We start from the raw sequence: 12,070 nt of genomic DNA on the forward strand, positions 1-12,070 counted from the left end.
CAGGTAGTGAGCGGATGGATTCAGCAGGTGAAGACTCAGCACTGGTCTAAGGATCAGCTGCAGCAGATGGTGCGGGAGGCCCTCTGAAGCTATGTGTGGGGACCCGAGGGGTGCGCGGAGGTGGGCACAGGAGGGGTTGGGACAACGAGCGGCTCCACATCCGGAGGCAGGTGCTTTCTCACACCCTCGACTCTCCATGAGGAGCGCCGTTCAGGGCCTGAGCGTGTGCGTCTCCTGAGGGCGACAAGAGCACAGGATGCGCTTGGCAATCTTGGGGGCGAACGCAAGCTGACAGGGCCGCTGCGGAGGGCAAACGCCACGAAGGACGGACAACGGCACGGCCTGTATTGGGACGGGCAGAGAGCCAGAAAACTAACCCAACAGACGTCCCCATCACTGTGCTGACGTGAAGCGGCAGCAACATCAGCACAACGGTACCTTCGTGATATTGGAAACATGGGGTGATGACAAAGTTTTATGAAGAAGAATTGGCTGGAGATACAGAGAATGAAGAACGATAATTGTTGGAGAACAGAATAGATAGAGCAGAAGAACACTTTTGTGGGCTAGATTATGGGGCCTATCAACCTTCTCAAGGGCAACAGGAAAGGACCGAGAGAGTAAAAGAATGCAAGAAAAGGTATAGAGGGTGGACGTAGACGTGTCACCATTTACATGACAATAATCTCAGAAGAAGAGTGACACAGGAAGGAACTAGTTGAAGAAATAATGACTCAGAGTAAACAATATTAGGCTTCAGAATGAGGGGGCTCTTGAAGTGCTAAATGGAGTAGATAAGAAAAAACCCTCCCACCTACACCTACAGCCATGGTTCTCCCTTAACCAGAGGCCCATGACCCCAGTTGTTCATGTACAGGAGTCAGGAGGCTTGAGAACACGGATGGGAAAAGCTTATATGATCATTTTTCACTAACCTCTAAAAGAAATTCAGCATTTGCTTCGATTAGAGATGTAGGAAAAATCACAGCAGCATTAGCAACTTCTGTACCGCTAATTGCTAATAGAAAAATCACATATTTTCTACATTGTAGATTTTTGGAACGATCATTTACAATCATGATGAATTTGAAATTATGAGTCCTGAGTAGTTATAAGACCTGATGCTAAGTTTTGTTATTTTTTTTAAGCTCTTTATTGGAATATAATTGCTTTACACTCTTGTGCCAGTTTTTGCTGTACAACAATGTGAATCAGCTGTATTTATACATATATCCCCATATCCCCTCCCTCCCGTGACTCCCTCCCACCTTCCCTATCCCAGCCCTCTAAGCCATCACCCATCATGGAGTTGATCTCCCTGTAGGTCTTGTTACTTAAAGTACTAGTAATGAAGCACAAGTATTACTACTGTAAAACAAATTTGTTATTTTAAATGTTTTGATAAGTATATTGGTTTCTTTTGTAATTCTGTATCTTTTATTCATAGAAAATATTATTCTGAGAAGAGAGACATAGACTTTACCCCCAAAAGGTTAAGAACTGCTGCATTACACTAAAGTTAAGAAATATTAAAGGAAAAGAAAGACAGGTTCAGGATGTAACTTACATTTAACTCCTCAGCAGCAAGGCTGCCTATAAAAGACAATGGACTAATATCCTCACATTGTTGATTTAAATAGGGAACAGTGGGCTTCCCTGGTGGTGCAGTGGTTAAGAATCTGCTTGCCAACGCAAGGGACACGGTTTCGAGCCCTGGTCCGGGAAGATTCCTACGTGCTGTGGAGCAACTAAGCCCATGCACCACAGCTACTGAGCCCACACGCTGCAACTACTGAAGCCCGCACGCCTAGAGCCCATGCTCTGTAACAAGAGAAGCTACTGCAGTAAGAAGCCCGCGCCCCGCAATGAAGAGTAGTCCCCACTCTCCGCAAATACAGAAAGCCTGTGCGCAGCAACAAAGACACAACGCAGCCAATAAATTTTAAAAAATAAATTAATCAATTAAAAAATATAGGGAACAAGTAAAGGTATTCGCAGGCATGTGATGTCTCACCTACGAAGTTTTAGAAAAAATTGCTCTTGAGTTAAAAGGAATATAAATCCAAGAGGAGATAAGATGTGGGAAATAAAAGTGAAAAGAAAAACAGCAAATATTAATGTTATCTCATAAGCAGTTAAAATAAGTATAATTCTGCAATTAAAACCACAGATGATGTCAGCACAGCAGGTAGTGCTGTGGGAAGGAGGGTGCAGGGCTCTTGGTCTCTTATTCAGGAGAACAGAGATATTGATTTGTTTTTGTGGATGATAGAGAAAAAAGCCTAACTATGTGTCTTAAGAAAGTAGGCATAGCTTCCAGAGGAATGAAAGTAGAATGCACAACTTTTAAATCAGTAGAATAGTATTCAATTTAACCAGTGGAAAGTAGATTGAGGGGTGGGTAAGCAAACAAAGAAAACACAGTAAATTGGAAACGCAGGGCAAGATGGCAGAAAACATAACCTGATATAAGAGTAGTTACAATAAATGAATAAAAATCTCAAATTAGATTTTTAAAAGATTCAGCATTTGATTCTCTAAGACCCACATTTAAATAAAAGGATTCCAACACCTGCATAAAAACATTAGGCGAATATTAACAACCAGAAGAATTGCATAGACGTTTTAAGAGCAGAAATAAAACGGTGTGATGAAAAACATCAGGAGGAATGAAGATAGAAATTAGATACTTGTATAAGGAACCATAAATCAAAATGATCGCACACATGTCTAACTAACAAACTAGCCTCGAAGAATACAGAGCTACCAGTGATAGGACTATCGACAGAAATAGATGGTCAACCAGTAAAGTTTGAGGTTTACACTCAGCATCTGATCAGACAAGCAGTGCTTAGAGAACCTGTCTGCACATACCCTGCGACTCAGTAATTCTCCCGGACACACACAGGCACATGTGCGTGCACACAAGAAGACCTTATACAGGTAACAGGGGGATACGCACACGTATATTTGCTGAATCGTTATTTTGGTAGCAAAGAGTTCGGGGGAACTTGGGTATTGATCCCCAGGGGATGGAATAAACAACGCGCTGATATACACCTAATGGAACTCTATACACACAGCATTCACAGAGCTATATAAACACATCTTTCAAACATAAGACTGAGGGAAAGAGTAAGAAGCAGAATGAGATTTGTAGTACGTCACCATTTATATAAATAATGACACTTGAAAGGCAATATGATGAATGTTCCATAACACACACGTATTGTGAACAAATATATAGAGGGTAGGGCTAGAAGTTTACACATAACATACATTCGCGTGGGTGCCAGCGATGGGGAGCGAGTGGAATTGGGGATGGTGAGAAAAAGGTGAAAAATAATGAAGTGAAATTAAAAAGAATGAGGAACGCTGCCAGGATGTGACAACAGGACCATGGTATTGACGCGTGTGAGTCCCACACAATCCTACCCACCAGGGGACCTTGAAAACAACGCTGATGAGAGAAAAGAGGATAAAATGCAGCATTTGGTGGGAAACAACTCTATTTGTTTAAGCCAGTACCAGTGGATGGCTTTTCTTTCCCTTTCTTTTTTTTTTTTTTAGATTTTTTTATTTTGATGTGGACCATTTTTAGTCTTTATTGAATTTGTTACAATATTGTTTCTGTTTTATTATTTATTTATTTATTTATTTTTTGCCACGAGACATGTGGGATCTTAGCTCCCCAACCAGGGATCAAACCCGCCCCGCTGTGTTGGAAGGCGAAGTCGTAACTGGACCGCCAGGGAAGTCCCCTCTCTCACTTTCTTCGTGTATCACAGGAGGGACTGTGGGGCTGTGGCTACCTGTTGCTTCCTCAATATTGGGTCACTGATACTAATTCTACTACCATCTTTTTCTGTGTGACAGTCACTGTTTATTATCATGAAGCTTAGTCCACTCCTTACTGAAAGAATAAAAAATCCATATGAGAAATTATTTGATAAATCTATTTTTGAAACTTTATTTTCCACACTGATTTCAAAATTGGTGCCTTTACATTAAAATGTCTTCTCTGAATTGGACCATGGCAACTTTCATGAGAAAACTGGAATAAAAGAGCTCAGAACCCCTGAAGCTTTTGTTCTTGTGGTACGTAAGCTGTTTTTACACAGAAGATGAACAATAGGTTTGGCTCTTTTCAAAAGAGGTTCAAAATCTCTCTCTAAAGGGGGTGAAGCTCAGAGGTAAAGCATGTGACTGCAGAGCTCTCTAAAAGTTTCTAAACATGTAATCTCTGCCTCAGGAAAAAAGCTTAGCACCTATGGAAATAGGTAGTGAACAGACCACATTTTGAAGGTTCAAAGGAGGTTAAAAGTACATTGTCAATTTGATTATGTTGGGATGTAGGAAAGGTAAAAATTGTGTCTATCATAACTTACTTAATATGTTAAAATTCTAATTGTAAAATAGATAGCTGGGTTTGCAAAAGTTAATTCATTTTGACCACTAGAGGCAAAGGGCAGGAAAGCATATGGTGACTATTAGTGGGAAATGGCCAGCTTCGCCTGTGAGGCTGGCAGGGAGGGGGAACTTCTGTTGAGAAGACAGCGGATGCCTCACATGTGGTTTCATGGCAGAGCCTGGTGAGAGGCGGTCGTGTTAAGAAAAGACTAAATGTGCTGGCAGTCCTTGTGGTGAACAGCTGTGAAGGAGTAGCATTCCATGGAGAAACGTCTGTATTTTACCTGCATTTCTGCTTAGTAGGTAGTTTACTGATTTCAGCTAGTGATGTTTTAAAACTAGGTTTTATCCAGCACATCTTTTTATTTTATTATTTTATGGCAGTGGTTCCTAGCTATGACATCATTCCGTATCTCTATTTGGGAGAGAACCGGGAGACCATTTACAAAGGTCGGGGAAGAAACTCTTTGCATTAGGGTCCCAGCTAGCATCTCAGCCGCTGCCAAATAGGCAAGCCCTCATTCGAGAGACTGACAACTATATTTAGGGCCTAGAATGATCTGAGATACTATGTTTCATCATACAAATTTCCTGTGACTTTTTTTTTTAGGCTTCGGTCAGGCTTGATTTCAGTGTGTGGTACCCAATGAAGAAGATATTTCCATAGATGGCAATATGACTGTTAATGCAGAGAAGTAACAAAAAATATAATTCATGTATTCAGTCATCCTATCGCTCACTCAGAAAATCCACTGAGCAACCACTGCAGCGTTGTTCTAAATCTCTGTTGTCATGTAGGTTACCTGCTGGGGAAGGACACAAAGATAAATGAAAATATCACAAGTTCTAAGGAGAATGTAAGATGGCAAATGACTGGCTGTGTTAGACTGAGTGGTCAGAGAAGGTCTCTCTGAGGAGGTACAGAGCTGAGACTGAATGACAAGAAGGAACCAGCCTTCAAGATATGGAAGCATCCTAAGTGTCTACCAACAGCTGAATGGATACAGAAGATGTGGTGTGTATACACACACACACACACACACACACATATACACACACAGTGGAATATTACTCAACCATAAAAAAGAATGAAATTCTGCCATTTGCAACAACGTGGATGAACTTAGAGAGTGTTATGCTTTGTGAAATGTCAGACAGAGAGAGACAAATACTGTGTTATCACTTATATGTGGAATCTAAAAAAATAAAACAAACGAATGTATGTAACAATACAGAAATAGACTCACAGATACAGAGAGCCAATGTGTGGTTAACCAGTGGAGAGAAGGCAGAGGGGAGGGGCCAGACAGGGGTAGGGTATTGAGAGACAGAAACTACTGTATGTATAAAATAAATAGGCACCCAGGATATATTGTAGAGTGCAGGGAAATATAGCCATTATTTTGTAATAACTTCAAATGGAGTATAATTGATAAAAACACTGAACCACTATGCTATACACTTGAAGCTAATCTAATACTGTAAATCAACTATACTTCAATAAAAAAAGAAGGTGCCAGCCTTGTTGATGTCTGGGGAGGAGTTTCAGGTGGAGGAAACAGCCAGTGTAAATGCTGTAAAGCAGGAATAGGCTTGGTGTGTTCAAGAAACTCACCAAGACTGGAGACCAGCTGGGAGCCTAGTTACAACAGTCCAAGCAAGAAACAACCATGGCTTTGACTAGAGTGGTACCCGTGGCAGGAGAGAGCAGTGGGAGCTTGTGGGGCACAGTCCGGATGGAGGCAGAGTCACAAGACTCACTGCTGATGGGCAGTGATGAGGGAAAGAGGAAATCAAGGCTCACGCCACCTTTTGGGCTGAAGCCGAAATGGGGGGATGGTGACGTCGTTTACTGAGACGGGAAGGCTGGAGGAAGAGCAGGCTTGGGGCAGGCATCAGGAGTTCTCCCTGCCACATTTACTCTGAGATGCCCGTCAGACATCCACGTGGAGATGCCGAGTAGACAGCTGTGTACATGGATGGTCACAGCACTCTAGTCCCCATTCGCTTATGAGTCCATCTAACAAACCTCAACTCTGCCATAAACTCCAGTTGCCACTCAGGAGAAAATTTTCCTTTTGGACAAACTATCTGGCAGAGGAAGAGGCACTGCAGGCTCCCTGCCCCCATCAGTGGCAGAGCCCTCCCGAAGATACCACGTCCCCCATCGAATCTCTGACCAGCCCTGCTGTGCGGCACAGAGGGCCCTGAAGGGGTGAGGATGATTTTTCAGCCTCTTTCGGGCAACCTCTTGCACAAAAGGGTTGGCCTCCTTGAACTTCCAGAGAGATTTCAGAAGAGGCCAGAGCCACGTAGGTTGAGCCTGGACATCGCTCATGGTTAAGAGGACCTAACCTTCTTGCTCAAGGAGCCACTTACGAGCTTGACTTCCCCCTGAAGCTTCCCGAAGTGGCCTCCAGCTCTCCTGAATGCTGGCCTCCTCCGTAAACCACTGCCAAGCAGTTGCACACTCTGGCCTGTGCGGATTTGCTGCACATGACCCCCTGCTCCAGCTCCCGCCACCCCTCCTCACCAGCCGGCTGCCTCTCGCGCTGCTGACGAGTGCCCTCGGCTGGACGCCGGGCTCCAGGCCGAGGGCCCGCTGGACCCCTGCTTCCTCCCAGCCTGGCCGCTGCTGCTTCAGCTTCCAGGACTCCGAACTTGCTGGCATGTCTCTGTGCCAGAGAGGAGCTTGGCTCACTGCAGCCTGGCGTTGCTCGTGCTTAGTCATGACCTTGAGTGTGTCTGCTCGTCTCCACCCGCTGAGAGGAATCTGGCCCATGGCTCCATGGCGGGTGCAGGGCTGAGCACCTGGGCTGCTGAGGCTGCGGGCCATCGTGTGGTGCATGTGCCGCTGCCAGGCCGTCCCGGGAACTCGTCTTATGCTATTTGCTCATGTTGGAGCAAAGACATGAGACACGAGAAAGCCTCCTGTGCTTTTCAGACCAATGCTGGCAACTGCTGTTTTCTTCCAATGTCACTTTTCATTTAAAATGTAACTGTTACTTTTTGACTAAACCAGAATCATAGCTGGATTCTCCTAACTTCCAAAAGACCTCTGTTAACCTTCTTTCCATGGCAGCTTCTAATTATATTTTATTCAATAGGTGTAGAGTGAAGAGAACTGTATCCTCTGTTTTCTCAGTGACTTTGGAAGAGGGGATGGGAGCCTGGCCTTGCTAATGTAGGCAGCAGGCAGAGGGTGGCCTTCCGTAGAGTCCACTCTGGGTCCAAAGCCAAGAACGACTTCGGGTGCGTTTTAGCTGGACATTGAGTCAAAGCCCTTCCTCCCCTAGAAGCCAGATGGCGCTCTTGGGCAGCTCTGCCTCAAGTCTCTGCTGGGCACAGGGATGCTGGGTGGAGTTTTCAGATGGATGCTCACTTGCTTTCTTGGTGAGAAAACTCTCGGGCCCTCACTTGCTGCTCCGTGGCCACCATGGCAGGTGCGCAGAGTGACTGCAGAGTGACTTTGGATGTCGAGGGGCATGTAGCACGTGACCTTTCCTTCTGGGCTGGTGGGCTGAAGGGATTGCATTTCAGGTCAGTATTTTGGGAGGGAAGAAAGGAGCCAGTTAGAAGTGAGTTCTGTAGGGAAGTGAGTTCTGTAGGAGGGGGCGAATATTACATGGAGGAAGAAGAAGCTAAGGGAATAAAAGGTAAAGCTAAAGGTAGAGAAATACCTCGTATTTAATGAGTACTGGGCCTGTGCTTAGTGTGGACTAGCTCATCTCCTCCTGAGATGTAGGACCTGTATCCCTACCCGACAGAAATGGTAGGCAACTTGTCAGTGGTCTCTCAGATGCCACGTGGCAGAGGTGGGATTCAAGGCCATGTTGTTGCGGGTAATTGCTTGGCAAGTCAGACCTTTTCAAATCACTTCTAAACATGCAACCCTAAATGGTTAGGTCTGGAGACCAATGAATCCAACTCCTTTATTAGATGAAAAAAAAAAAACCACTCAAAGAAGAAAAGTGGTAACACTTGTTATTAGAGCTGAACTGAGAATAATTTCCTGGTTGCTTGAATCCCTATCGAACAGTCTTGGGATAACTGGCTCCAGGATTTCATAGCTGTTGAACTTGCTGTTTTCTGGAAACGAGCCCCCTCCCTGCTTCCCCTGGGGTAGATTTCTATTGCAGAACAATATTTCTTATACTGGCTCAAATAGCTTGTGTCTGGGAGGTGCACCTAACGCCCACATCTCAGATAACAGGAAATTAGAAACTGGGGCAGGAGACTTACTCTTTTTCATTAAGTGAAAGGAAGATGCTGACTCGTTGTGTCAGCCCACTGTTCTGAAACTTTTCTCTCTCCAAGGTCAAGGGTGGTTTCATAATTACTAAATTAAAAGAACGTCTTCTTAGCTCTATTTTACACATGGTACTTGATATTATTGTCAATAATCAGTTTCATGAAACTCTCTACTCCTCTGACAGCCCCTCTCCTGGTTTTTCCTTGCTTGTTCTTTTCATTCCTCCTCATTCTTCTTCCTGAGATGCTATTTTTCTGCCTGTCCCTCAAATTTAAGTGTTCTGTCGAATTCTGACCACAGCCCTCTCCTCTTCTCTTTTGTTAAGCTATTTCTGGGCCATCTTGTTTAAATGAATCAAAATTCTTTCTAAGACCATAATAAATGCTCCCCCTACCCGTTTCCATTTTATAACTTTACTTGCTCTCCAAAATTCTTGGAGACAGCTACAGTCAGTAGACAGAAAGGGACAAAGGTAAAATTAGACCTCTGCATCCAGGGATATCTCAGAAAAATGAGAAATTGGGTCAATTAGGGTCACCTGTTATAATGAAAACCAAGTAGACTCTACCCAGCATGACTGGGATGAACAGGACTTAGGAAGAAACGTACCCTAGGTGATCTGGGTAAGATGTATTGATAAAGGGGGGTTTGTTCACAGTACTCGGCAGGAATCAGAGGACCTGATGTTTAAAAAAATTAATTAAAAATCTACAAATAACAAATGCTGGAGAGGTTGTGGAGAAAAGGAAATCTTCCTACACTGTTGGTGGGGATGTAAATTGGCGCAGCCACTATGGAAAACAGTCTGGTTGTTCCTCAAAAACCTAAAACTAAAGTTGCCATACAATCCAGTGATCCCACTCCTGGGTTTACATCCAGACAAAACTATAATTCAAAAAGATACATGCACCCCTATGTTCATTGCAGCACTATTCACAATAGCCAAGACATGGAAACAACTTAAATGTCCACTGATAGATGAAAGGATAAAGAAGATGTCACACAGACACACACACACACACACACACTTATATAAACACAATGGAATACTACTCAGCCATAAAAAGAATGAAATAAAGCCATTTGCAGCTACGTGGATGGACCTAGAGATTATCATACTAAACTAAGTCAGAAAGAGAAAGACAAATACTACATGATATCACTTATATATGGAACCTAAAATATGACACAAATGCACTTATCTATGAAACAGAAACAAACCCACAGACATGCAGAACAGACTTGTGGTTGCCAAATGGAGGAGGGGCAGCGAGGGAATGATTGGGAGTTTGGGATTAGCAGGTACAAACTATTATGTATAGAATGGATAAACAACAAGGTCCTACTGTAGAGCACAGGGAACTATATCCAATATCCTGTGATAAACCATAATGGAAAAGAATATATACATACATGGATAACTGAATTACTTTGGTGTACACCAGAAACACATTGTAAATCAACTGTACTTCAATAAAAATTAATTAAAAAATAAAGTGTAATTTTGAGAGCTATAACTTGAGGGGAGAATGTGGAAGGGACAGAATTCTAGCTGGGGTGGAGGAGTCAGTGTTTAATTTCAAAATTGGTGACTTTCATGGCCCCTGGCCGATGTGGCTTGTTGTCAAGTCAGTCTTACTTCCAAATCTAACACTCACACTTTTATAGTTTCCCCACATTTCACCAAAGGAGTGGACACCTAATTTTACCTGTCTTTTTGTGACTTTCTAATGTTCTGAGAGCATCCCACCATAATTATGAAAGACCCCGTGGGGACCCTGACCTCCTCTGGGTGGAGCCCAGGTGGCAGGTCACGTCTGCTTTTGCTGGGTCTGAGACCACCGCTGACCGAGTTGACTAACCAAACCCCCACACCCAGAGGGGAGGTCTAAGGTGACATGACAGCAACCAAGCCCTTCAAACTTGCTTTCTTCTCATTCAACAGAGGAAAAATAGCTAATTTCCTAAAATATTAACATTCTGGAAAACAAAATTTAAATTCCCACTAGCCGTGGAAACAGGTGTTGATTGAAAGTAATGTTAGGTTCAGCTAGAACATGTAATAAGCAAAGACCAGACCATAGGTCTGGATCTACTTCTTGCAAACGATGCTTTACTTTTTTGCTCTGTTTCAATTTCTTCCCAGTGTTGATCTCTTTCCTCTGTGGAAAGATGCTATGTGAGCAAAAGTCTAAACCTTTTTGTGCCTAGAACCTTGGGACTGGGTAGAGAAGGGAATGGATTTCTACTTATCATTTCAAGCAAACCTGAACTTAGGGAGCCCATTCCTTCTCTCCTCTCCCTTCCTCCCTCCCCTCCTCCTTTCCGCCCTCCCTCCCCTTCTTCCATCCTTCCTTCTGCACAGTCACAAGCGCTCTAAATCATTAAGGAATTTTATGCAGTTCAAAAACTATAAGCCTAAAACTGCATAGATCAGGGACCTCAGAGACGTCCTAACCCACTCTCTGATTTTGTAGATGAGGATTGTGTGCTCCAGAAAGCGGAGAGTAGGGACTTCCCTGTGGTCCAGTGGTTAAGGCTCTGCACTTCCAATGCTGGGGATGTGGGTTCGATCTCTGGTCAGGGAACTAAGATCCCACATGCTGTGCAGTGAGGCCAAAACCAAAACAAAACAAAGCGGAGAGTGGAACCGGATTTAGGGCTCCTGGGTCCCCTCTCTTGTTCCATTCCGTCTCAGAGGAGACCACAAGAGGCAAAGACACTTTTAGAAAAACCTCTATCAGAACTCTCTGCAGATGGTTTTATTTTTTCCCAAGGTGGAAGTCATTTCAAGCAACCCAGAAATCATGCCTGCCATCCCATCACTCACCAACAAACAGCTGGCTGTAGAGCTCCAGGCGGGTGTGGCCTTCCGTCGGGGCCTTGCGGGTCTGCTGGGGCAGCCGGTCCACCTGCAGGCTGGCCTGCTTGACGTTCCTCTCCGCGGTGACCCGGTGCCACTGGTCATCATTGAGAGGGGAGGGCGACCTCACCACAATCTCCACTGGCCCGTTTCCGACATCAAATGAAAAGGACACTTCTGTGGCAGCTGGAGGAGCAGAAAGCATGAAAGGCGTGTGAGTGTTTCCCTCCCAGATATCAATAGTGGTGAATTCTAGAGGAAAAACAAAGCAGGGACAGAAAAGTCATCTAAGCCAGTCACTTGCTACAAAGGCCCAAGGTTTTTTGAGGAAGGATAAAACATGAATCCACTGTTAACCATTAATAACCAAGGGGAGGAAAATAAACATGGATTGGGGGCCACGTATACACTTATTTTATTATTTTATCAAGAAGGGACACGTATTGACCCTTTCCAGATAAGGAACTGAAGCCTGGAACACGTAAGCATGTCGAGTGTCTTAGATTTACTGCGTAGTGGAGTCAGCACCTGAACCAGGCTTGTCA

The 12,070-nt window shown here is 44.0% G+C and overlaps 1 protein-coding gene across 1 annotated transcript in view; it reads right to left on the bottom strand.

Annotated features, from left to right (window-relative positions):
* CNTNAP2 (contactin associated protein 2) overlaps positions 1 to 12,070 on the bottom strand; it is a 2,049,865-nt gene that overhangs the window by 216,981 nt on the left and 1,820,814 nt on the right. The window contains exon 17 of the mRNA XM_057731238.1: positions 11,493 to 11,711. Within this exon, the coding sequence (XP_057587221.1) occupies positions 11,493 to 11,711 (219 nt within the window). The remainder of the gene's footprint in view (positions 1 to 11,492; positions 11,712 to 12,070) is intronic.

This window comes from Hippopotamus amphibius, chromosome 4 (assembly GCF_030028045.1).
Source record: "Hippopotamus amphibius kiboko isolate mHipAmp2 chromosome 4, mHipAmp2.hap2, whole genome shotgun sequence".
Classification (NCBI taxonomy): Eukaryota; Metazoa; Chordata; class Mammalia; order Artiodactyla; family Hippopotamidae; genus Hippopotamus; species Hippopotamus amphibius.